This window comes from Drosophila sechellia, chromosome 2L, assembly GCF_004382195.2.
Source record: "Drosophila sechellia strain sech25 chromosome 2L, ASM438219v1, whole genome shotgun sequence".
In the NCBI taxonomy this organism is placed as follows: Eukaryota; Metazoa; Arthropoda; class Insecta; order Diptera; family Drosophilidae; genus Drosophila; species Drosophila sechellia.
This window is the reverse complement of record NC_045949.1, coordinates 9,310,143-9,336,801: the sequence shown is the minus strand read 5'-3', so window position 1 is coordinate 9,336,801 and position 26,659 is coordinate 9,310,143. Positions and strand designations below refer to the sequence as shown.

At 42.7% G+C, this 26,659-nt stretch overlaps 6 protein-coding genes across 8 annotated transcripts; all 6 read right to left on the bottom strand.

Moving 5' to 3' along the window:
- Window positions 1-100: 100 nt before the first annotated feature.
- Window positions 101-1,720, bottom strand: LOC6611822 (adhesive plaque matrix protein). Its single transcript, XM_002036308.2, has 2 exons — window positions 1,594-1,720; window positions 101-1,509 (listed from the first exon to the last, which is right to left on the bottom strand). Exon 2 carries the CDS (start codon window positions 1,507-1,509, stop codon window positions 235-237), a length of 1,275 nt encoding a protein of 424 aa, XP_002036344.2. The 5' UTR covers window positions 1,594-1,720; the 3' UTR covers window positions 101-234.
- Window positions 1,721-2,675: 955 nt separating this feature from the next.
- LOC6611821 lies at window positions 2,676-3,372 on the bottom strand. The gene has a single exon (XM_002036307.2). It carries the CDS (start codon window positions 3,370-3,372, stop codon window positions 2,758-2,760), a length of 615 nt encoding a protein of 204 aa, XP_002036343.2. The 3' UTR covers window positions 2,676-2,757.
- Window positions 3,373-3,890: 518 nt separating this feature from the next.
- Window positions 3,891-4,560, bottom strand: LOC6611820 (cuticle protein 7). The gene is made up of 2 exons (XM_002036306.2): window positions 4,549-4,560; window positions 3,891-4,481 (listed from the first exon to the last, which is right to left on the bottom strand). The coding sequence occupies exons 1-2, from the start codon at window positions 4,558-4,560 to the stop codon at window positions 4,032-4,034; spliced, it is 462 nt and encodes a 153-aa protein (XP_002036342.1). The 3' UTR covers window positions 3,891-4,031.
- A 1,158-nt stretch (window positions 4,561-5,718) lies between these two features.
- Window positions 5,719-6,961, bottom strand: LOC6611819 (daple-like protein). Its single transcript, XM_032727420.1, has 5 exons — window positions 6,839-6,961; window positions 6,479-6,784; window positions 6,274-6,419; window positions 5,962-6,219; window positions 5,719-5,902 (listed from the first exon to the last, which is right to left on the bottom strand). Exons 1-5 carry the CDS (start codon window positions 6,891-6,893, stop codon window positions 5,789-5,791), a joined length of 879 nt encoding a protein of 292 aa, XP_032583311.1. The 5' UTR covers window positions 6,894-6,961; the 3' UTR covers window positions 5,719-5,788.
- Window positions 6,962-7,533: 572 nt separating this feature from the next.
- On the bottom strand, window positions 7,534-26,500 carry LOC6611818 (solute carrier organic anion transporter family member 5A1). Of its 3 annotated transcripts, none has more exons than XM_032715977.1 (9): window positions 26,214-26,500; window positions 24,200-24,372; window positions 13,841-14,078; window positions 11,611-12,644; window positions 10,675-11,529; window positions 10,198-10,612; window positions 9,980-10,131; window positions 9,784-9,913; window positions 7,534-9,721 (listed from the first exon to the last, which is right to left on the bottom strand). In XM_032715977.1, the coding sequence occupies exons 3-9, from the start codon at window positions 14,008-14,010 to the stop codon at window positions 8,872-8,874; spliced, it is 3,606 nt and encodes a 1,201-aa protein (XP_032571868.1). In that variant the 5' UTR covers window positions 14,011-14,078; window positions 24,200-24,372; window positions 26,214-26,500; the 3' UTR covers window positions 7,534-8,871. The 3 variants fall into 3 exon arrangements, with proteins under 3 accessions (XP_032571868.1, XP_032571872.1, XP_002036340.2); XM_032715981.1 differs by having other exon boundaries at window positions 26,272-26,500; XM_002036304.2 differs by having other exon boundaries at window positions 11,611-12,626; window positions 26,214-26,499.
- Window positions 17,959-18,955, bottom strand: LOC6611817 (translation initiation factor IF-2). Its single transcript, XM_032715993.1, has one exon. The coding sequence runs from the start codon at window positions 18,910-18,912 to the stop codon at window positions 18,022-18,024; it is 891 nt and encodes a 296-aa protein (XP_032571884.1). The 5' UTR covers window positions 18,913-18,955; the 3' UTR covers window positions 17,959-18,021.
- Window positions 26,501-26,659: the final 159 nt, after the last annotated feature.

Sequence of the window (26,659 nt, the reverse complement as noted above, 5' to 3'; positions counted from 1 at the left end):
AGGAACTAAAAGAGGTGCCGCATACAGATTCCTTATAGCCCAAAGGTATGCAATATTTTCGAAATTTAGTTATTTCAACTTTAATAGTATTGCCATAATATTTTTAAATTTGTTGTTAATAATTTATTCAATCATCATGTAGTCAACAGGAAACGAGGAGTGCATCAATAAATAATGGGATACCTAGAAAGCATTCTAGCCTAGACTAATCCTAAAAACAACGTGTGGGGAACTTCAGTAGTCCGCATATCCCCTTCCTTGGTTGCCATATCCGAAGTCCTTCAGATAATTATCGATGGCCAGGTCGAAAGTGGACGATGGCTTGTCGGGTCCAGAATCGGGACCACCATATGGCTTGACCTCCGGTTGGGGAACGGGATAGGCTTCCGTACGCGGTTGGTAGGACTCAGTTTGGCTGGGATATGACTCTGTGATGCTGGGGTAAGAGTCCTTTTGGCTGGGATAGGATTCCGTGGGACTTGGATATATGGGTGTGTGGCTGGGATACGACTCCGTTTGGCTCTGCACAACGGGATAGATTTCTGTCTGGGGCGCCGAGTATTCCTTGGGTGCTTCAACAATAGGATACGATGTGGACCTCTCATAAATGGGCGACGGGGTGGCCACCACAATCTTCTCCTCGTAGGGAGTCTTTATCTTGGCCACGGACACACCCGATGATGATGAAACCGCTGAGGCGGCATACTTAATGCTGGAGGAGATTTTGGGGGCCGGCGCCACTTTGCTCACGAGTGGAACCACTTGCTTTCCGTAGCTCGGAACCGGGGAATAGAAAACGGAGGGAGCTGGTTGAAGCTGAAGACGTGGTGGAGATGGCACACTAGCTGGGTAGCCCTTCTTGCTGCCATAGGCAGTGCTAAGCAATTGGGCAAACTCCTCCAGCGTGTAATTAGGAGCAGCTATGTTGGCCACCGCTGGGGAGGAAGACACCGAGGGAATGGAAGCCGGTGAAGCAGCAGATGCCGCCTGTTCGTAGACCAACGGATATGGCTTATAGGCCTTGGTTCCGCTTACTGGGCCTACCAATCCCCCATAGGATTCGCCTCCGTACTTGGGAAAGTATTTGCGCTGATGAACATGCGTGTACTCCACCTGGCCACCTGGGGCATACTCCCCGATGGAGGAGATCTGGGTGAGCGTCTGCTTGGGCTCGGAAGAGATCACCTTGCGGCAGAACTCCTTGCAGCCCAGCTTGCACTCGCAGTAGCACTTCTTGTACGCCGATGGCTGGGTGGTGTAATCCGTGGGCGTGGGTGGGGCACTGGTTGTAGTTGGGTAAACAGGTCCCGGGCTGCTGGTGGTGGTCGGTGGCCTCAACGTAGTGCCTCCGGTTGTGGTTGGCGCCACCGTAGTGGACACCTCGCTGCACGGCACCTGTTCCCACACCTCCTGCTCACACTCCGCACAGTATTCCGGGAAATGGGCTTGGGTCAATAGTGCCGATGCCATCAGCACGGCCATAAACAATAAATTGCAGCGTTCGAACATCTGAAGGGGGGAGAATATTGGATTTAGAATGGGTCAGAGAATTGCGCCGGAATCGTTCCCAATCGATTGACCCCGTTACCCTACCTTTCAACTGAATTTCTCCCTCGCTCGCTCGATCACTTTCCCCACAATTGCTGGAATTTCTGTCCCGGATCGCCGACGGATGGCACTTGTTGGCTGTTGCTCGGTCGCGTGCGAAACTCTTTCATGCATTTTGCTGAATAGCTCTTAAATACGCTGCGCTGGCCGAGAGCTTCTTCTTCTCGTTCTTACAACGCCGAGCAAATGGGTCGCGGAAGCGTTGACCGCGTCACGTTCCAAACGCCCCAAACGGCTCGGAATGGGGCGTGGCGGTCCGGAATGGGCCCGGGGGTAAAGACAATCGCCAGATGCCGCCGCTTCCGTAATACACATTCAAGCATTTCTGCCCGCACTCGTCGATAGCATCGAGTGCTCGCGACAAGAGTTGTTTAATCAAAAACATATAGCAAACATATTTATGTATGACCTTTGGCATGACAATAACCTTTAAGAGAAAGACGAACTTCATAATGCATTTTATTTGGGCTGTTCAATTTCTCATAAGCCCGAATTAACAATCCTCTTGAAATCTGTAATTTCATAAATAGCCAAAACCATTCCGACCGCAATGAGCTTTTTTTCGGTTCTGCACAAAATTTCCAGCGGTTTGGGGATTTATAATTTCTGGGTCTCGGCCTAGATCGTCTGGGGTCGATTGACTTATCAATTTTTGGTTGTAATTTTGTGGAACTCAAGGTCTACACGTACACTATGGATAATGCTATTATTGTAAGCGATATTGCTCAATACCTAAATTATCTTCTTACAACTTGAGTACAGAATCTTCACTGATTTGAATAATAGTATCTTGACTATTTAACATTTTTACGTCAATAGTATTAACATAATTACTCATGTCTGGCTAATTTTTTTAAAAAACATTTTGGGGAAAACATGCTAAAAAAAAATGGGGCACAAGCTCTTAATCTTTGGTTTTAACAAAAATAAACAACTTGACTATTTTCATTTTTGTAAGTACAAGGCATTCAAATTAAAATTTTAGCCTTACAAAGTGGAATAGCGAAGAACTCTGATTTATTTAAAGTAGGTTTTAAAAAAAAGTACTTTAAAACAAAATATTTACGATTGTTCAAATAACCGAGTAATATTTATTCATTGTCCGAATCACAAAAGATCACTTAAATGGATGAGTTGACTTATTTATGATTAATTAAGATTGGCTACACGACTTTGGAAGGGTAAACCTGGGTAAACCTGAATCTCCGGGAAGAAACTTTGCTCATCCCGCACATCAGCTTCCATGGTTTCCTTGTGGTCACGTCTTTTTTCGATGGAGCTGCGCTTCCTTAGTTTCTCCCAGCGATTTTGTCTTAGTTGTGACTTCGGTTTAACTGGCACTTGAATTTTAGATGGTTTTTTGGATTGACCCTGATCGGAAGTCTCGCGAACCGTATCCGTGCGACTTGCCACTTCCACATCAATGGTGTCAGCTTTGCTTCGACCACTGGTAAGTCGCCTCAGCATCTCCTGGTAATGCGGTTGATCCGCAGTTATGTATTCCGGTTCGTCTTCGGGATTGAGGATCTGGTAGTTGGGGGTGCCCAGTTCGAAGGTGGTGAATTCACCATGCTCCACTTTGTTCTTCAGATGCTGGGCCGTATAACCATACTGCTTAAGTGGAGCCATCCACTTGGCATCCGCGTCCGAAACTGCATCCTTTGAGCCTCCCAGGCAGAAGCCAAGGGCCAATAGCAATGTGACCAGTAGTTGTCGTGTCTCCGGGCAGCCGACCATTTTCGCACTGATGCTCCATGGATCCATTGGTCAGAGCGTTAGCCAAATCCAATAGAATCGCCATCGACGACGTCGACTGCGCCGGTAATTGGACGCCCCCAAAGTGGCAGCAGCTACGTGAGATTAGAGGCATCTATGGGCCATGTCGCGTCTGGCGGCGATAGCATTAGTTTATGCTTATCACAGTATCGAAGCCACCTGTATCATGACGCATCATTTTATGAGACATCAATTCGCAAATATAATGATACGAATTCACTGAAGAAGCCAAACTCACAATCGACTTGAACTAAGTCAAGCATTTCATTCAACACTTTTTTTTTTGGTTTTAATAATCTTACACTTTTTTGTGTCACTCTTGTGAACTGGCATAATGTGTTTTTGTTCACTTGGCTTATATTTTTCTTAACTGATGTTTACTTATATAAGTATGTTTGCAACACAAACACTACTCATTTGTTTCTTATATAAATTGAATACCCCCCATATTAAAAATCCAAGACTTTTGTGTTCCTCTGCGAACAGATTGAATGGGATGCATCTTTATAGTAGGTTAATGTAAGCTATCTGTATGTACACTCAATTGTCTTAATTGTAACTAAATTATAATGTATGGCAGTGAGTTTTCCCGGGTCGAAACGGGATCCTAATGGGTTTATGCAGCTGAAGTCAGTCACTAGATCCTTTCAGTACTTGTACTGTGCTGTTGGTCCGGATACGGAGACATAGTTCCCGGCGGACAGCTCCTGCTTGATGATGGCCTTGGGGGCGGCGTAGTGGACGAGCGGCGCCACCGGCAGCACGGGAGTCAGGATCTTGGCGGCCAGGAGCTTCTTGGGTGGCTCAGGCAGCGGTATCTTGATGTCCGTGGGCTCACGCTGGACAATCGCCTCGAAACCGTTGTGATCATCCGCCTTGTACTGCACTATGCGGCGATAGCCATCGGAATCGATCAGCTCGTAGACACCCTCGACCTTGTCGTCCTTGCGTGACTCCTTTTGGCTCTTGATGTCGCCGGTGTGGGGATCGTTCACCGACCACTGGAACTCGTAGGCCACTGGTCCGTAGTCCGGCTCCGCCTGCAATTCAATGGCCCAAACGGCGCTGGCCAGGCACAGGCACAACAAATAGGTAGCCTAAAAGGAAGACACCACTCTATGCATTAGAATCCTTTGTATCGCACTCTTTTTTCTCTCCACTCACTTTTCCCATCATTTTTGTGGTATTTGGTCCTTTCAGAACTCTTTGGGTATTGAAATGCACTCGACAAAGATCGAAATCGAAGTAATTAATCTGGGTAGTCCTAGGCTGCTTATATACGAGCTGGCCAACTGATTACCAGGCCAGAGCTACGCTTAGATCCGACTTGGATGTGGCAATCCACCCAAAGTGTTGTGTCGCTTTGCGGCACGCGCCTCCCAAACAAGATTACCGACCAAGTGGAGCGCGCTCATTAAGTGAGCCCCGAAAAATTATAATTAAACAAGAAATATGCAAAATGTGGTTCGCACTAGCCTGAGCCATATGCACTGCCAAAAATTAAGAGGCACGTTAGGCTTTAAGTCGAACGAAATGGTAACCAACTGTAGAGTCCATTATCCCTATATTAAAAAGGACATAAAACGTTTTTAATATTTTTAAGCGATTTCAAAACCAACCAAATGCGAAATAATGAATACCTTTACTTATTTAGTAACACAAAATTAAAAAATATTTTTATTAAAAATTATACTCCTAACCAATATGTTAAATTTATAAAATCTTAAATCGTTTTTTCCCATGGAGCATTTGATTTTTCCTTTTGCGACCCACATTCGATAAGCACCCAAATGAATATGCCGCAAGTGGGAGAGCTTGGTGATCTTAGAGGTGTCGCGCTAGTTTGTCTGGTCCAACCAACAAATGTGGAGATTAATTTACTTTGTCAATAATTTGCAACATTAGGCATTGGGCAACAAGGCCTCCGACTGCATTAAGTCATAAAAATAATTGTCATGTTTTAATGGATGGACGTCGATTGGAGATGGGATGGGGGCAGAAGTCGGGGGCTGGAACCTTCACAGCTCGGAGGCCAGATCCTTTGGCAGGTGATCTGTCCGCAACCCGTTTGATGGCATTAGCAAATATTTTAATTAATCGCCATTAGACGAGTTTCCTCTGCGCCCAGTCCAAGAAACCGGGTTACTCTATCGCAAAAGTTTTGATTTAACGCAGCCGCCGAGCGTGTTTGTCGAACCTTAAAAGCAAACTCTGGTATGTGCACTTGTTAGGCGTAGTTGGCTCGGAATCTGGGTTAGTCCAGCCGTCTAGTTATTGCTCTCTGTGCGTAAACTTAGTGATCAGTTTCATCAGCTTTAGTATGGCTACTTGTCATTATGATCTATTGGTTGGTGGTTTATTTTTGGCTAGGAGCTATTAAATAAGGTTAATCCCGCCACTTATCCTAATCAGCAGCCTCGCTTTCTTTCTCCAACTTGGCTCGTATTGTTCTCTGGCAGCGGGACCTCAACAATTCCCGTCTTAGGGCATTGCTCTCCGTTTCCACAGTTTGTATGAGCTGGAAATAAGTAACCATCACAACCATCATAATTAATGAGAATTATTATTTAAGCTTACACTATGTGTTAAAGCCGCTCTTTCAATGGTTTCTGCATCGGCATCATCATCCTTGGGATCTGATTCACTGCTAGAGGAGCAGCGCCGGGCCTGCATAGCTTTATGATGCTGCCCGGGATAGTCTTCCTCATATTTGGGCGGTGGGTCGTCATCGTTGGGTAGTGAAGCTGGAAGACTGGTCGCTCCTGCTTCTGAGTTTGCCTTAAAAGCGGCTAGTTCGTCCCGTAGGGTTTGGTTTTGCATTTCCAGTAATTCCACCTTTAAACGAATCAGTTTTACTTAAGCTTACGAATACGTTCTAAAGGGTCTTACGCTCTCAAGTTCAAAATCCATTTCGTCAATAATGTCGTATGACTCATCAAGGGCTCTTTGAAGTTTTTCTACTTTGGCCTTCAGTTCGTTCAATTCATTGACATCGCTTTGGGCCGACTGTCTTTTCTCCAACGCCATTCGTTGTTCTAGCAGGATTTAAGAGTATTGATCTAGTTCTAAGCATAAATCCCATATATGAACACACCTGCATTTCTTTGATCCAAAGAGGACTTCATCACTAAGCCTGTAAGCGTCTTCTGCCGTTTAAACATCTCCTCCAAAGCACGACAACGTTTCACCTTCTCCAGATAAGCATCGTGCAGCTTGTTGTACTTCTTCTTGTGCTTCTGCAGTGTTTCCACCAGACGATCTCGTTCCTCCTCCAACTGGAAGGCCATGATCTTGGCCTCCACATTTATTGCCGCATTGGTGCTGTGGCTGGCAGACGCGCGATTTAATCGATGGCGCAGCAAAATGTTCTCCTCCTCCAGCTCAGCACTTCTGGACTTTGCTGCAAAGGAGTTTTAATACATGGCGTATACGCAACGGCATTGCTCATACGCACCGGCTGCCAGTTCTGCATAGAGAACCTGCATGGTAGATGTAGCACGCTTCTCCATTCGATCGATTTGTATTACTTCCACTCGTAATGGTAAAAATTACTCAGCTACTGAAATATCTTTTGTTGCTGAAAACAGTAAAGATAAGCTATCAGCGAGTTGAATTGCGTGGATATCGCTGGCAGAGTTACTTTGTTAAGTTATTCGATTGCTTACGAACATATAAAATAGTTCAAATTTTAAGTTTTAACAATTTAATTACCTAAGAATCTTTTTTTTAACCTATGTGAAACCCAAATAGATTAAAAAGTATTTTTGTATTAATACATCAGAAATGGTCATCAAAAGATAGGCTCGAAAAAAATAATTTATTCTTTCTCGTCTTGTTGCTTAAAAAACAATGACAATTTAAATATTATACGGGTTAATCAAATTTATGAAAAAAATTTTAATAAAAATGTTATCTATATTTAAAGTACGTTAGGTTTGAGTCTTGGCTATAAGATACTTGAAAGCATTATGGTCACACCATTAACGTAGGTTCCTACATCGAGCACCACCTGGTAGGGGCGCCACTGAGCCAAAACTTCAAATAACTAAAAAATTCGTTATTTGAAATAATATTTCTTGTAAGAAAAACAAATTGATTTGTTTATTTCCGGTTTTGTTTATTTTGTTTTTCATTTTAGGAGTCTCATTGTTTTCATTTCATACATGTCCTTATTAGTTTATTTGCAATATTTCTCTAAGTAAAAATATGTATTCCTTAAACACACTTTTTGAGTAAACATATATATGATATATATATGATTTTTTGCACCTAAGACTCACTTTCTGTAGTCTGTTTTAAAATCGCTCTTCAATAATGTATAAGTTATGTTGTACAAACACATATCCCGATACGAATTATTAGCTACGCGTAGGTACTTATTAACGTACAGTTGTATACATATATTTATTTATATGGATGTATCTATATAGTGCTCGAGGAGCTCTCTGCCTCCTTTCCTACTGTATGTGGCTGGTTGGTGTAAACATAGAAATAGTTGCTACTAATTAACCTAGATTGCATCACTTAGGACTACTGGGGTCTTGCACTCGGGCAGTGCGTAGGAAAACAACCGGATGGAGCGGTTGGATTCCCATTTCAGTTGAGATACTGATATTATCCTCGTGTATATTTAATTGATATTTTTAAGGCATTATCGCATTTAAAGTACATCATTCGGTTTTAAAATCTAGGCTAGACTTGATTTTCTCGCTACCATTAAAACAGGGAATTTAGGATTTTTCGTAAAACTATTCCAGACCTATTCTTCATTCGAACCCATCGCTTGTTTGTCCACAAAGATTCTCTAAATGATGTATTGCATAGGAATTACATTCAGCGTATTTTCACTTTCTTTCTATTCAACGTTTTCGTTAATTTTTGTTTTCTATACTCACAAATTGTTTCACAGCACAATTTCCATTGACAATGGTTAAATGTTCGGATTATTAAAACATTGTAATTCGCTATTCGTTTCTCTTTTCATTCGCCAACTGATTCTCAGTCAATCGTTAAACTTTGAAACCGAGATTGCACAAAGTCGAAATAAAGCGAAACGTATGCAGCAGTTCAAACACTTAATCGACTTTTTACGGATCTACACTCCACTAAAATACAATACAAAATATTCCTATCACAACGATCTACTCCTACCCTAAAATATGCTAGTTGCTTTCTAGGATTTCTATTCTAACGCCTGGTTACATAAATATTATCTGCAAGGATTCGTAATCGTATCTGACTCGGATTCGAATTCTGGTTGAATGTTGCATATATCAAAAGATTTCTATTTTTCAGATGCCTTCTATTAGTAGATTTGAACACTCGGTCGTAAGTACAATGAGCAGCTGAGGGATGAGTCACTTCATCAGGAAACGGGCATGAACCACACACACTCAAAGTACGATGAGGCGATTGCCGCCAGGAATGGAGACATTGCTGATGTTGCCACAACTCGAAAATCCTAGCTTATAGGTACACGGCCTAGCACTAAGCACACGCGGAACGCTCCTCCTCTTCGTCGTCATTGTCGTTGATGAGCTCGTTTCGATCGTCATCGATCTGGATCTTGTGGTGCGACGTGTTTCGCGTGTGCTGAGGATGTGCGTGCCCTGACACTGAGCTGGAGGGAACAGACTCCGGCAGCACTTGATAATTTAAGTCCTTTGAATTGGTTCGCCGATGTCGCAGCACACTTAGGCCCGTAGTGCTGGCATCCGTTACTACCTGACCCGAAGCAGGAGTTGCACTAGAAATTTTGGTGTTCAAATCCTTCGAGTTGTTGCGGGAATGTCCACGTGATCCAGCTCCACCAGCATCTATTTCATTTGAGTTCTTTAGCTTTCCCATATCCGAAACCACATTCTTTAAAACATTCACATTCTTCTTGGGATTGTGATGTGAATGGGGATGTCGTAGGAAGTCCGCATCGAAGCGTATGTTATTGGGCATGTAGATTTGGTCGTAGCTGTGGTTTCGGGAGTGCTTTTTAACGAAGTGTCCGCATCCGGTGGTCAGCTCTTCGTCATCATCCTCTTCGGGGCAGTCCTGCGGCCGGAGTTGGTTCTGAATGTATCGGATGGGTTGACTGGGGTCGTGTAGGTCTGTCGAGTGATTGCGCGTGTGCGCCTGGAACTTTTTGAGATTCTTGTATTTTGTGCTGGCACCACCAGCATCCTGACCAGCCGCATCCGCAGGTCCGCTAGATGAGTTGTGATCCCGGGCAAAGCTCTTGATCATCTTCACGTCACAAGAGGCACTTCGGAAGTGTTTCTTAGACTTGGTCTGTGGCTGGTTGCAGGTGTTTGCCGGTGTCACCACATGACCGCATTTGTCGTAGCTGCAGGAAAGGCAATTAGTTAAGACCATAGTCCTTATATATAAATGTGAGATAGGACATACCAATAATCCATTTGCATGGTGCGTGAATCATTGCGGGAATGACGAAGTATATCTGTGGGTATGATCAGCTCTCCTCCACCACCAACAAATGCAGTAGACGGCTCGGCACCCGACAGCTTTTCTTCAAATACTGAAAATGAAAGATATATAAATTTATATAGATATAGATAATTTATAATTTCGGTACTAAACTTACATTTGTCTAAGCTAATGATGGATCCGATTATTGGATCGCTGGCGTTAAGCGGCTTCGTTTTCTCAAGCTGCTTGCGCCTTCGCACCAGCCACCAATCCACAATAAAGATAAACAAGGCAATCAGCTTTACAGATGCACACAGTCCAACATATCTGAAAAAAATAAAAATAGATGTAAATAAAACTTATATATTCATATATTTTATGATATATTCATACTTGTATCGGAACTTTTCAATGTCGTAGATGAGACATCGGCCGCCCTTCTCGCCGCAGGACGACTTCCAGAGAATGCAAGTAGAGTCGATAAGGTTTCCGAACAATATGGGAGCCGGTATGTATCCAAATAGTCGAAAGATTACAAACTGCATGCCAAGGGCAAAGGAACGTTCCTCCTCGGATACCGATCTCAACACGATCATTAGCAGCGGCATCTGCGTAGACGCCACCAAAAAGGTCATGAAGAATAGCAGTATGAGGAACGGGTAGATGGTGCGGCAAGGCGTGGCACATGGACCGGCAGTGGCCACCGGAACCACCGTCACCTCGGCGAAGTTCTCGTTAGCACTGAGAGCCTGGGCTTGGCTGCCACCAGCGCCACGATAAATGCTGCTCGAGATGTTGGCGCGAACACCTATTAAATAAAAATTATATAAATATAATGGGTATACTGTATAGAAGTCACATCAAACTTACAGGCGCAATTGGTGTAGTTGGTGTTGGATGTGGATGAAAAGGCAGTGCAGCCGGCGTGGCAAGGACTAAAATAAGTAAGTCCATTGTTACCGCACACCGGTTCGACCTCACTGGTCAGACACTCACAGCCAAAGTTGCAGGCGGCTGTGAGGTTGACCTGGAAAGGCTGCTCCAAAGTAGATCCATGCTTGTTGCTGGTGTAGTAGGGAATCGTGGTGCCAGCCATCTTAAGATTGTCGCAACCGAGGAAGAATAGCATCGCGTAACAGGCCAAGCAGATGACGTTAGTGATCAGGACAAATTGGACGGCACCCTTGGGCTTGAGTTGGAATCGTTTCAAGATACAGCCACCGAGGAAGATTCCAATACAAGCTCCAGGTACGGCAATCGAGCCAGTAAAGATGTTGGCCTGACTCTTGCCCAGGCTGAACTGCGTCTCTAGGTACTTGGGCAGAAAGACCACAAAACCAGAGACGATCATCAGCTCCATGCAGGCTCCCAGGCAGGTCACGATGTATACTGGATTCTTCACCAGACGCAGCATCGACTGCGGAATATCCTTGATGTCTTTTCCGTAGCCCGTGTCCACCTTGGGTGGCGCCTGCGACTGGTCCTCTTTGCTGGTCACGGCAACAATTTCTAGCTTCTTCACCTTGCCCATCTCATCCGTCGCCACAGTGGCTCTAGAATTGTTTGGCAAAACTGGTTGCACTACGCTGCTCTTCCGTATCTTCTTCTTTTCGCGGGCAAGCACTTTGGGGAAGGAGAAGAAGGGCACGGCCACCACCAGCAGAATGACTCCGCATAGCAGAAAACCGCCCCACCACATTCCCACCCATCGTCTGTCGCCGGGAGCTGCAACAGATCAAGTTTAATAAAGTTTTCAATTTTTTGGCAGTCTTATTAAAAATGGATCCTAACAGGGATCGTACTCACTGATCGATATGGTGGTGGAGGATAGCGAGTCCATGTGGAAAGAAAGCAGATAGGCACCAAGCAGGAATCCCACTACTGGTCCAAAGGCGCCCATGCTGTACATAAATCCGATATACATCGAGGAGCTCTCCGTCCGCACGTGATCGTCCACGTAGGTGGTGCCTAGCGTAAAGAGCGGGCTGCCTCCGCATCCGAGGAGCAACTGGGCGAGCACGAAGAGTAACACCGGCCCCGTGGTGGAGGCCTTGCCCTCCAGGCAGTTATCCTCGCGCAGCGTGTGCGGCGCCAGAGGTTGGTTGGATAGTCCGCTGGACAGGCGACCCAGGTCCATGTCCTGATCTCTAACCAAGGCACTCTTGCAAATGTTGTCGCTGGTTTTGTTGACGATCGCTATTCCCGGATTAGGTTCGCCCGTAAAATGCGGCACCATAAACACCAGCGAGCCGATGCCCATGATTACAGCTCCGATTCCAATCCACACGGGAATGTGTCGTCGGCTGCCCAGGTAGCTAACGAAGATCACGGTGATCACATTGCCGATCTCATAGCTAGAGGCTATTAGCCCCGAGTAGCTGGAGGGGATCTCGAAGCGCTTCTCAATTGTGGTGATTACGGAGTTAATGTAACCCGAACTAAGGGCCTGCTGCATCATCACCAGCAGCGAGAGCAGCACCACAAAGATCTTGATGCGGGCGAATCGCTGGATTCCATAAGGTCTGCAGTTGAGAATGCCGCAATCGCCTGATTGGAACTGCTCCTCGTCGAAGTCCTCCTCCGGATCAGCCGGACATTTGCCCGCCGATGCCTGTCGACTGTGACACTTCACCGTCACGCTGTCGGCCACCATTGGTGGTCCACCTCCTGGGCCGCCAACTGCCGACGGCAATTGATCCCCCGCCAGGTAGGATGTGGCATGGGGCTGGTTGTCCTGATCTAGGGCCGCATCTATACTGCTGTCGTCGCCGCTATTCGTCTCCGAGTAGAGGCCGGTCATCTGGTACATGGATTCCTGCCGCCTGCAAGTGAGATTGTTTCTGTGGTCAGATCAACAAGAGGGATTTGACAATAGCCGCTTATTTTTTGCATTTTTTAGTGGGTTTTTGCCATACCCCACCCCAAAAGTCGTTGAAAACGTTCAATTTTAACCTAATTTCCAAACATTTTATGACAAGCCGCCTATTGGGATATTGTTGGATTAGATTAACCTCTAATGGGTGTGTACTATAATCGTGTAAAGGTTTTTGTGTTTAAAATCAAATGATGAGTTTCTTATGAGGACTTCATTTATTTCTACATAATACATATGCTAATAAATTGAACTAGGTTTGTAAAACTGAAGTGTTTGCTATAAAACAAATTTATTTACCCTAAAACAATTCTAATAACTTTCTTGCAACATGTGATTTAATCATGCGGTTACGTCCTTTCGATGTTATATAAAAATTTGATTTGGCCCGCCTTGGCCCAGGGTATTTAAAGTTTCAACCTTGCTGTTGTATCGTGTGTCTTTTTTGCCAGCCGGCCTAGAACTTGGCGATGGACGGTCCAAGGACGCCCGAGGGCGAGGACGCATGGCCCACTCAATGTCAAGCTCTTTGGGCTGTTGGCCAACACACTGAACTGGCCCATCCCATGGCTCCTACCCACTCTGATTTCTTGGCTTGGCAGCTGCAACCACACAGCGCTGCGAGTCTTCCTCTGGCTATTTCCTGGCACTTCGGGAGTTCAGGACTTCCCGTTCTCGTTCTCCGTTCCGCTTTTCCGGAGTTCCATCGACTGGCAGAGCGCGCGGATGACTGCGGCGAGTCGCTAGTCGAGCCTGCAAGCTCACGTGCTCACCCTGGACTTGTTTGTCACGCTTTCCTTTTCCTTCCTGCTTGGGGGCCTTTGAATATTTCAAACTTGACCGACTCAACGTAATCGACTGTTATCGATTGGTTTTGACGGCACAAAGGCGCTGCAGTCTTATGAATTATTAACCCACCAAACCCGCCCATCCACGTGCTACTAAACGTGCCCTCAGAAGTTCTGTTTCCCCCGCCCCCATTCTGAAGCTAATTATTGATATGGGGCAAAGTATCGGCAAACAATATTTGTGTTTGTTTGCCCAAGGCAAGTGTCAATGGTAAATAGTATTTCCACAAATGTCTCAAAAAATACAAAATAATCATAACGAATACAAAGAAGGAAGCTAGAAAATGTCAGCTGGCAACTGCAGCGATTTCCTCACCTGTGACCTTTGCGATTTGCGGTGCCGGCATCGTTGGCAATGTGGCCATTGCTGCTGCTGCTGGCGGTGCCTGCTCCCACATCTGCCACGCCCCCCAAGGGTGGAGGCGGTGGGTCGGATTCCTGTTCGAAGGAGGGATTTGTATACTGCTCGATGTGCTTGGCCGACATTGTGTAGCATTTAACCAACTGGCAGCGCAATCATTCACTCGGTCAATCGATCAGCTTTGAGGCATATCCTGGAACAGAGAGAAGCGGGATAAATGGCTTAGCATGGGAGTTGACTTTCAGGGTTCAGAGTTTGTTCCACGAAACTGTCATTAGGGACTTTCACACAAACACACGGATGCCTACACCCACACACAATCCCCCATGGAGTACAAGTCCACAGTTGATGACGCCGACAATTACTTCCTGAAATGCTCGCCCCATTGCCACACTAATTGAGCTCAAACAGAAGAGTCGCTGCAACATGCGACCAAGATGGAGTGAAAAAAGTAGGGGGGAGAAAGATAATTACGGAAGGCGGTGACCCAGCCACCACCCACCTAGTACCGCCATTTCTCCTGCCACATTTCCACCCATTTCACTGGCCCAGACTTCCGCAGGACGAGAAGGATGCTCGCTGACGCCGTCTTCTATTAAAAGCAAGCTCTACACTCAGCCACTTGTCCATGTGAGCATGATGGCGATGTATGCCCACATCCTTGGGTTGGCGGAGGATGTCCTTATTCGAGATGCAATCGTGACGCCATACTGATTGTTTTAAAGCTGCAGAAAACTGATTCAAGGGATCAGTGAGAACGCATTCCATTCCATATAATGAATATTAAAAGTAGAAAACATTCTAAAATCGATACCAACATTTAAAGGTAGAATATTGTGCGAGATGTCTCACTTAAAAGAACTGGTTCATAAAAACCTTGAAAAGTTGTAAGTTTAAGATGTTATGCTTCATTTGCTTCGTGACACGACGGAAAAGGAGTGAAGCCTTCCCATTCCTATGCAAATTTATGCCCCCTTCCCATCTCAGATAAATGCGTGACAAGACCGCACAACCGAACCGCTCATGGAAGGGCTAATGAAACTGCTATGTCCTCGTCAAGATGCAAAAAAGATTCCGATGGCGTCGCCATCGTCATCGCAATAACCATCCGGGTGAGAGCAGTAACAGTTGCTCACTTTGTCGGGCGATTTTCCTTTCATTAATATGCGATATTGCCAAGGACCAGCAGCTATGGCTACATCAACAATGGGGGGCGACGCCACTTGAACACGCCTCCTCGCACGCATTCGTTGAAAGGGAAGAAATTTATCGATTTACTAAGCCTTGCAGCTCCGTGGAAATATGAAAATGAAAATAAGCAAAAAGCTAATGCCGGTGATTGTGCTATACACAGCTACTTCTGCTGCTTTGTGGCACCTCTCTATAAGACAGTCCCTCCTCCTCTTGCTGCTCCTCCTCCTCCTAACGAAGCTGGGAACCCATGCAAATGGCGACTAATTGAGGATTTACTTGGTGGCTCACCCTTATGGTTGGATGGATGACCGCTTAAGTGTGATTTAGAGGCTTCCATTTGTAGGAGGCGCTGCATTCTGGCTGGTGTGCACCACTTTACCCACTGGCCAGTTAATCAATTATCCTCATTTCAGTATCGAATCCGTTTCTCCCCCGTTGACCCACAAATGCTGCCGCTTATTGCTGCCATGTTCCACATTTGTTCGTTTTGCTTCCTTTTAGGTTTTCCATTTTTCTACAGGCTTTTGGTGTCACAGATGCAGTAGCATCAGTCCCAGGATAAAAAGAATGACGAAAAAGCCAACTTTTTTGGTTTACTTACTTTGCCACTCTTCTGGCCAATTGCCAAATATAAATTTTACCCTGTTCCCGTTGAGGTAGCCGCGATTGTAGCAGGAAATGTTTACCCCAGAGATCAGCTAACTGAACGAACAAGCTTTAATGATGCCAATGATGCTGAATTACCTCAATAATTGGAGCACAATCGGAAATGTTTTCATTAATCGGATCTATCTCGGGAAATAAAAAAAAAAAAATAACAACGTGCAAAATATTTCCCCTTCGAGCTATAATTTATCGAATGTATGATTGTCACAAACAACTCTCGCATGAATTGCACAACGTGAGTTAATTAAGGGCGACATGGAAGGTGAATCAACTCTTTGGGTATTAAAGGGCATTACATAAATGGAAGTTGTCCCGAAAATTGACATCATTTATAAAATTTTTCATCGGCAAGAGGACAGGATTTCTAGAGTCCGAGCGGTGAAAGCGGTCAGTAAAAACCCATCAAAATGAGTTGAGTTCGCATTTTTCGAATATTAAACATAATGCAGGACAGCCAGTGACAGGTGGAACTTGCATAATGTTCAAAGGGTACCAATAAATTAAAAAGTGACATGGATTATGGAAAAAGCCCTTAACAATTTAATGGAAAAGTTACCTAATTGAATTTTACAGCACTTGAAATGCTCATTTCCGCAAACAAGTTAATTTTTATTCAGGAGCGTAGCTGATTTAATATCACTGTTTTTTATAGTGCACATTGTGGCCTGATCTTGATCAATTGGCATTAGTTTCGTGCTCACGCCCTTTTTGCGGATATTCCACAGACCATGAAGATGCAGATCACGCACGGTTTCCCCAGTACGCTTCTCTCATTCTTTCTCTAAGTAAGCCCAGAATTATTTCTATATATTTCTGTGTCTGGAACAGGACGTTGAACTTCCGAAGGCGGCGTAGAGTGAATGACTAACGTAATTAAAATAAAAAGAAAATAAATAATCTAGACGACACATTCGAGAAAGAGGAAGATACAGCAAGTGCAAAGCTGAAAGCAAGATTTATCTCATGCGTTCCTTGGCCAAAATGGTAAAGGTCAGTCGGTTTGAGTTTGAGCCAGAAAGCCTGTCATAGCCAAATAAAGAAACTTGTTTAAACTGGGGAGATTTGGACTCGGGCTGAGTCATTTACTGCCCCCTCTCTTTTTTCTTTCTGCTGTTCACTTGTTCATTCAATCATTAAGCGGGCCGTCAAATTCATTTTTAGAATCTTAATGGCATTTTTCGAAGAACAATCAAAAGTAAATGGAAAGTGAATACAAGTGCTCGATTCCCAAACTGCATATCTGTGAATTTGTATGCATAAACCAGGTATACAGATACATAAGCGATCTTATGCGATTCGCATACAGGAAGTTAAGTTTACAAAACAAGTTTTTTTCGAGCGCGGTTTCTTTTCTTGTTTTTGTTTTGCTTTGTTTTTACGATTTTCTGCTGATTTTTTTTGCCCAACCGATTTCTGTGCTAGTAGATAAAAAACTACAAAGATACTTTTTGAGCTGGGGTGTAAATTTCCCCATAGAACCGAAGCCACAGAAATGTTTCGATCGTTAGCAACTAATTACGGAAAAATTATTTCTTTGCTGATACAAGTGCTGAGGAGAGATGTGTTGTTCAAAGTTGTTATATATTTTTCCTGATAAGAGCCTCTACACTGCGGAAGATTTCCTTCACAAAAGTGGAGAGAGAAAAACAAGTGACGAAAAAGATACAAATGGGCATTTTGACTTTTTTAGTCTGGAGTAATTATGGCGAAACACTATAATAACAGTGCGATAAAACTGCGGACGTGTATCTCGAAACAAACAATTATATTTCCCATGCACACAGTTACGAACATTTCTTAAGGTTGATAAGTATGGCACAGCCATCCGGGTTATTTACGCAGCTGTTTGTGGTCAAATTTAATGCCGATTACCTTCAAGGCAACTTACTGCGGAATTAGAACAACAATTGGACCTTAAACTAAACAGATAAATATTAATATAACTTGATAAATTTAATTTTTGTTATATTTGAAACAGAGTTGAAAATTATTTAAAATACTCTTTATAGTTCAATAATACACAGAGATAAGGATTCTTCGTATTGAAATATAAAACTTGGAAATTGTTGATACGAGTTTGTTCATTTGCTTGAACCTCTGACCTACATTCATAGACTACGTAATAAGTTACTGATTAATACACCCATATATAGTACCATTAAATGAGATTTTTCTAAAAATAAAAAACAAATTTTAAAAGCATTACATCAACATTGTTTTAATATTTGTTATTCATTGAAGTTACACTTACTTAAAGTTAGCGTTTACTTTTAAAGTTAGCGTTTGTCTTGTATTTTAATAATGTTGATATTTTTGTTGGTGGTTCCTCCAGCGGAGCCTACAGGTTTTTCTCCTGTATTTCCTTTAGCGTTTCCGCCAGAACTACCTGCTGGTTTTCCTACAGGACTTCCAATCGGGTTCTCTCCGGGACGTCCTTTCGAGCCATCGCTATCACCTCCAGGTTTTCCCTCTGGACTTTCTATTGGTTTCTTATCAGGACTTCCTGCAGCAGCTACGACAGAACTACCTCCTGGTTTGCTCTCAGAAATTCCTGCCGGTTTTACTTCAGGATTTCCTTTAGGACTTTCTACAGGCTTATCCTTGGGACTTCCCCCCGAGCCTCCGCCAGAACTATCTTCTGGTTTTCCTGGTGGAATTTCAATAGGATTTTGTCCAGTAGCTCCACCTTTAGCAGCTCCACCAGAACTACCTTCTGGTTTGCTCTCCGGAATACCTGCTCCTGGTTTTGCTCCAGGATTTCCTCCAGAACTTTCTACAGGCTTATCCTTAGGACTTCCACCAGAGCCCCCACCAGCACTACCTCCTGGTTTGTCTTCAGGTCTTCCCCCAGATCCTCCGCCAGAACTATCGCCAGGTTTTGCAACAGGGCGTTGTACAGGCATTCCTCCAAGACTTTGTTTAGTGCCACCGCCAGAACTTACTCCAGGTTTTCTTCCCGGTATTCCCACAGGCGTGTTCCACGGTGACCCAGGTAAGCCAGGAGGATTCGGTTGGTTCAGAACTTCCTTAGGCACATAGTCTTTAACATCCAAGTTTGGGAGACAAATCTTAACCAAAGGGTCCCACTGTAAGTTCGATGGACAAGTCGTAGTCCTAAGGTATCCGGTAAACGAAGGGGGAACTGTAGGAATCGGTTTTATACCCATAATACCACGCGTCTTAATTACGACTGATTCGGATTCCGATTTATCATGGCTTTATATGCCGCATCAAGTGGAATAATACCATTAACTTTGCACTCCGAGCATAATTAAAAGATAATTGCTACAGTTTGAAATGTCACATGGCAAATCGATATATGGATTTTAAAAACTTATATAAATTTGAAATAATTTACCTCAAACTAATTCTAAGTATATATATATTCTATATTTGTAATAAACGACATTGAGTTAAATGTTAATATTCTTCGATTTCGTACAAAAAGGCTTCATTGGGTGTATCGTTTCATTGAAATGTTTCTTTGTTCCCGATACTGCCAAATGGTTTTGTGAGTAGTCAACGGGTTCTTTTGGGCCACTCGAATGCAACTCTCAAGTTTCCAAAGCCCCAAAGGCTTAGCTTCGTGGTTGGTGCAACTCGAATGCGTTTGGTGTAATTATTTGGCTTTTGGAATTCGACAAACTCGTTTTAAGCTTTTTGTTTTAAATTACTTCGCATGGCGTTGGCTCGGATCGGTTTGCTGGTGTTTGGCTCGGTTTGGCCCCAAATGAAAGGGGCTTCCGCGAAGTGTTCGAGCCACCCACCCAGATGTCTTGCCAAGCACAACAAAACACCCAAATCGGTGTGAGTTAGATGGAGTGGATCGGATTACAGGCCAGCACAGAGATTCAACAGCAACGGAGTGCCACATAATCCTCTTAGTCAGCTCAGCTCAGTTCAGTTCAGTTGAGTTAAGTTTTGGCACGAAGAGTGAGTTTCAATGGAACGGAGCTACAATATCTGTAACTGGGGCCGCGACTGCGACACATTTGCCATTGTTGTTGCTGCTCTTAATTGCACAAGTCGCCAAAAGTCACATGTCACCGAATGAGATGCGAGATGTGCCAAGAGTGGCGGGAAACTGTGCATTAATTTATTGCCCAAGATCTCATCCCATCGCGAGTGCCTCATAAGGTGGCCCCCATTTGAATCATCGCATCTCCCACCACTGGAAAGTTCGCTGATCTTGCCCCTTTGTCTCCACTCACAGAGTGCTGACCTCGATTATTGGCCAGGGTACAGCTTTGGCCTCTCTCACGGTAATTGATCGATTCACGATCTGGTCAAGACTCAGACTCAGGCTCCAAGAAAGACCGATTCTTTGTAATAATTACGTTCCGGCCATTAATCACATTGAAAGAAATGTCAGGGAACAATGTCAATCAGTTTTAATTTGGAACTATGAAAGACATTACTTTTACATATTTCTTATCCGCGGTTGAAATGGGACTTAGTAAGATAAATTTAATCATGCTGGTAAATATAAGCCAAGATAATCCAGTTTCTTCAGTTTAAAGTAAATAAATCAGAAGTATTATATCTGTATAATAAGCTAGAGAGAATACAATAAGTTCCATCTATGATATCTTTCCGTGTGCTCATGGACATTGGACATTTCTGCACTGAATGGCAGCTTTTCAAGTGGGTGTGTTTCTGCAAACCGGTATCTGTATCTTTGGGTACATATAGATCGGCATCGGCTGTATCGCATTGGTCATTGGTACTCGTTAGACCGGCTATGAAGGCCGTTTCAAGAAAAGTGCCACCAACTCAAGCGCAGTGACACAGATAAATGCTGAGAATCAACTAAGCCAGATAAGAATGTTATTCAATCGTTTGCTGACATTACATTAGCCAAAATGCCTTAACCTTGTTGCGGAGTAAGCTTCATTGAAAGTTGTTGATCTATCTGGGAATCTTAAATTGAATACCAGTTGTACATACATTTGCTAATTTCCCGCTGCAGTTTGACGTCACAGGCTCTCGTACAATAATTCAAACTCGCAACAAAACTCAATATTCACTGCAAAAAAAAAATGGGTTCGCTTGTTTATTCAACTAAACTTTCTGCAGCTGATAAAACAAAAGACACTTGCCTAGGAAACGGGAAAAGTGCGATGGGGATAGGGGCTTTTGGATAAAGGAAATGAATATATGGCTCTGGGAAGCCAGAAGCAAACAAAAACAGTTATTACGCCAACATTTGGCTGAAATCATTTCACGTACCAGTTCCCAAAGCTTGGCCATATTCCTTTATAGTCATTATATACGTATATATCTGCCAGTGTTTGCATCTCGGGGGCATTTGACGCATGTTTGGGAATTATAAAGAAGCGGAATAATTAAAATAGAAACAATGGAAGCCACAACAGGAGCCATGCGTCAATATATCTGAGATAAACACGCTGCAGTGCCTGTATAAAATATTCCCATCTTTATATGACTATACATATAGTAGACTACTTTTGTTGGAATAAACTGCATGTATTCAATTTTTTGAAACATTTGAGCAGAGACAGCTTATACATTTCGGTCTTAAATGAACATAATACAAATGTGCTAAATAAGAGCTCATTATATTGATTTTCTGTCAAGGAATGAGTAACCACTGCCTTTACTGTCAAAATATGATAAAAGTGTGTTGTATCTATCTTAGTTTATTGGATGTCAAAGGCATTCATAAAATGTGCAAAGCGTCCGATCGAACAAACGAAAATAACTCATACGCCATGTTGGTTTCCGGGGGGTGTAACAGAGTGGTGGGCAGAAAATGCCGTTGGAGGAGCGACTTGGCAACGCGCTGTATGCTCAAAGATTAAAAATAAGTTTTACCACAAAAAAGCAAACACTACAAACAATCACGGCCACGTCGTCTGCTCTATCTTTACCCGAGAATCAGAAGCAAACAGTCAACGAGCTGATAATGAAGACAAATCAACAGAGCACATATGAATGTACATACATATGTACATGTGTGCCACCTCTCCTCAGATCAGAAATGTTTTCAGCTGGAATAGATCTGATTATATTGGGCAGCATCATCACATTTCCGAAAAGAGCTTTACATTCGCTTGTTTGTTTGTTTTTTCTGCCAGTTTTTTCTTCTCGGCGGGACTTAATCTAAAGGGCGGGATTATCTAAAGGCAAACATCGGACCCCAGAAACTATGGGATGAGAGAAGTCTTTAGAAGAGTCTAACGGAGTAATGGGAACAGCATAGCTTTTGGTTCGTGAATATGTATGACTGCACCAAAGCAGCTCATTAAATTCGGATAAGAAGCTACCGAAAAAAAAATCCAGGTTCGAATTTATAAATAAAAAAGAAAGTAAACAGAGACCAGGCCAACATTTAAATTCAAATCGCATAGGTTGGAGCACCAAAAATGCTTAAATCAAAATGGAAACTTTAATTGCCATTGTTTTGAAATGAAAATAAAAAATCGGGAAAAGTGGAAAGGCACATATATATTTGGGCTAAACTTTAATTTGCGTGTGCAGGCAGGGCGAAAAGAAAAACACACACAGATTGGAACCGACCTAAAAACGCCAACATGCGACACAGTGAGACCAATCAAAAAATTACAACAGGAAAAGTTGAAAACTACACACGAAAAATTAAACAAATAGGTGAACGAGTAAACGAGTCGGTGAATGAATGAATGAATGAATGAACGAATGAATGGATGGGTGGCCCTAAATCTCTGTTCAACGCAATTTGTGAGCAGTCGAGGAAGAAAAAACTAACGTAAACAAAAAACACCAGTTTCGTTGTGCTGTGTCTTTTCTCTTACCGACTTTTGGTGAATTTACTAAAATGGTTATCATTGTTGTTATTCTGCTCGACGACGCCATACAACCGAAATTTGTATAATTTCTGATCGCCTTTGTTTTTTGCTGGCACTGTTTAAAAAAAAATCCGCTTTCTCCGCCTGAGAATGAGAAATGAAAACAAGAGTCAATGACGAATTTGAGAAATTTCGTGCGTTTTTTGTCTAGTTACCCTAAAAAAAACTTGATTCAGTTGGCATGACTCCTTCCACCAAATGGGCCAGTTTCCCAAAAAAACTATTATATTATTTAGGTACTTTATTTTATTTAGGTACCAAATCTGTAAACATCTGGACAAATAGCTGAGTTGTATACATTTTTCCAATATTTCTGGGGCACTTTGTGTGTTCGTTTTTTACGACTTTTTAATTGCTACTTAGAAAAGAACATTTAAGTGCCTTCGGTAAACAAAAACGACCATATTGGGGGGCAATTTCCACTTTTCACAGTCTGCCCAAGTAAACATTCCGTCTCAACTTCTTCAAGTTTTCTGCCGACGTTGTGTAAAAAGTTAATTGATATTTTCGTTCCCTTTTAATTGCAGAACTATCCATTCCCTTCATCTGCGCCGTTTCACACAAAATTAATCAATTTCAAGTACGTTAATGATGTAACAACGCCTCGCGTAGCTTTCAGATTATGAAAACTTTTCCAACGATGATTTTTAAATGAAATTATACTCAGTGCTTGCTTAAAGCCGTAATTAGACGATATGTGAAAACTCATTCAACGCTTGCACAAAAGCCAAAGCAATCGGAGCTTAAGACGAAAACATTTCACTGGCGAAGATACAAAGATACATACATGCAACCAAATAGACATAAAACCAAATGCATGGCGAATTGAATGTTGGTATAAACGAATTAAGCGATATAGTCGGGAAATTGGGAAACAATATGAAAAGTTTTAACGACTCTGGAAAAAATACACAGGCAGCAGCTGCTGAATGCATCACATAAATTATTCTTTAAATCGTACTAAAAGAAATACAAAAGGAGGCACATTCAATTAGCAGCTGATAGTCAAGCGAGTCTGATCAATTCTTATTAAATTTGATAAAGTGCTAACTAACTTTTTGGCAAACAACGTACCAACAAGTAACCTTTCACAAAAAAACATACAAATCGTGTCACAAATCGAATCGGAATGGGATCGGAGGTCCTGATTTTCGGCTTAGGTTGAATGCCCTCGTGGTCAAAGTTTTACTGTTAGGAAGCACTTAAGTCCTGCCAATCGCTGACTTTGCCATCGATTTTCCCACCGTCGATTTTTTTACTGTCGCAAAATTTATCCCTTCGCCGCACTCAACATTCCATTACATCGAAATGCAGTTTCAGCTGTTGAAGCTTTGTTTCAGCGACTTTGATTGATATTGTGTGACACACTCGGCGATTCGATTTCAATTTTCGTCACCATGGCAGTTAAGTTTCAGGGGTTTTGGGCGAAAATAAGTCACGTAATAAATATCTGGCCATCTGGCCCATTTGGCCTATTGCAATGCCAAACAACAACAACTTGATTTCATAGGCCATGTGTGTGGGAAGTTGGCAAAACCCGTTGACAAGTTGTCAAAACGAGCGAAACAATCGCAAAATCAAAACAAATACTTTCGTGAGGACTCACCTTCAACTTGCTTTCCTTGCGTTTCCGCCTTGCCTTCAAATTTCCCGGCGACTTTTCATTCAATTTGACTGTTCGTTGAGATTATTTCGCACATTCGTTTGCTGATTTATTTGTAAACACACACAAGAGATTCCTCTAATTATTTCGCATTAAAATTGCACATATTTGTTTTGCTGAAAATTATTGGATAATTTCGTTTACTTATTGAAGAATAACAATCGCGCGATTTATCTGTTTCTCTCTCTCTCTCTCTCTCTCTCTCTCTCAAGAGAGAGCGAGAGTTTAAATGAGACGTTGCTTTAACCGGTTTACGTTTGCTTGATTGAGAGAGTCGAGCTCAAACACCGTTAGATAGAGAGCGTAACGCGATCACCCGATTATGTTTATACCCCAATGTTATTGGTGTTTTACCCGCCTGCTTTTGTTACGTGCTAAGATTTGGCAAGAAACCCCAGCTAATTGGGGCTACCAACAGCAAAAGGAGGCGTGAGAGGGACGATGGGCAGCAGAAAGAGATGAAACGTCAGCGCCAGCCAAGCGCAAGAAATGAAACGAGACACACATACGAATATTGGGATCAGACATCAAGGTGTGTAAGTGCAGGAAAAATCTGATGAAAACAAATCTGAACACCTGTCTGATTGTTATTAAAAACGGACAATGTATGTATTTATTGTATTTTGCAACACGGTGTTTCAGAAATATGACTTATTCTTTAAAATCTTACTTCTTTAGTGCTAGCTAAAATGAAATTAGTACTGATTTATGTTAGTCATACTAAATAAGGTAGATCATAAGGTAGATATATTTAGCAAGTTTTAATTTTGGTGCAAAGTTTGTGATGCTAGCTTAAAACATTTGCGACATTCACTTAAGCAATTCATTTCAAATACCCAATTCCATTGATTTCTTTGTTGGATTGAATATTGATACGAACTTGTCACACTCACACTTCAATTTTAGAAGAGCTGTGAGAAATCCAGCGGGCTGGGATAGGAAAACCTGTTTTTTCGGGTGTTCAACAGTGAATTTCGAGGGTACTGCATCATTCTCGGAGAGTAGAAATACAAAAATCTAAGAATTGGCATCCAATTGGAATATGATTTTGCGATTAGCATGGCTCTGTAAATTACTCGAAAATGCCACAATCTATCTGCGCTTCTATAGTACATATAAATGTAAAAATGTGCGTACTATGTGTGTACTATATATACCTACATTTGTACCTATATCTATACTTGAACACATGTGTCAATTGTACCTAGCGTGCGTTTTTATTTTTTTTCTTGCTTATGAGTTGCTTTGGTCTGGCAATGAACGATTATGCAAAAATAAATCAATTGAAAGGCAACAACGAAGAAAACACGAGAAAACGCCACAAAGGAAAACTCAGTGGGGGAGCAGGAGAGTCAAAAATTGGGGGAGGGGGAAAAGGGAATCTGTAACAAGTGCTTTAAAAGGAAAACAGGTCTCTCCCTGAAAAGAAAACTATTCCATCGTCTTTGTCATTCTCACACTAATTTTTCCTGACATTGAATTGCTCTTCGAACATTGAAAATTTATTTAGTGTTTTTGCAATATTATAAAATTGCATTTGGTCTACAGAAAAAGGATAAGCATACATAAATATGTATGTAAATATAATTTCGATGATATATTTATGTCATCGTCATCTTAAAAAATAATTTTTTATTCTGCGGCACGATTGAATAATTTATTGTTGCATTATGAAAGAACAACAAATCGTTTACCACGCAGAGGGAGATGGAGAAAGAGAGAGAGCAACCCTGTAATCCCCCACACACACACCGTTACCTGGTGGCTATGTAGAGCGAGACGAGACGAGTCTGGTCGAAAAGGGACTGAGGAAGATGGGGAGACAGAGCGACGGACGGCAACATAAGAAGACGAGACAGAACAGATGTCCGCACACACACAAACATACAAACAGGTGAGAGGCACCCACACACACGTATGCAGGGCAAATAGGAGATTTTATTTTATCACTCCTTACACTCGTATCCATCAAGGACCTCTTGCGCTCTTATCACTTCTTTGTTTGGGTTACTGACCCGTGATTGCACGTTATTTATGTTTGATCACACCCACACATGCACTTGCCCGCCGGAGCGATGCTCTCGCGAAAGTATCACAAAATCAATTCAACACTTCTTCGTTTGGCTGCCACGAGAAAGCAACAAAAAAGTTGGCTCAATCACTTCGACGCGAATTCGTTCGGTTCAATCTCAACCGCTCACAATTTTACCATCCGTCGAATTCGGATTTCAAAAGGCGAATGGTGATAAAATGAATGGGGAAAAGACAGAGAGCGATTTTTATAGGGATGACACAACTGTCGATATATCGGTATTTCAAGTCGTCTTTGTAAGTTTTGAGGAATTCTCAATGTATTCAATATAAAGGGAAGACCAAAATTATAACGATATTGGGAATATAAAA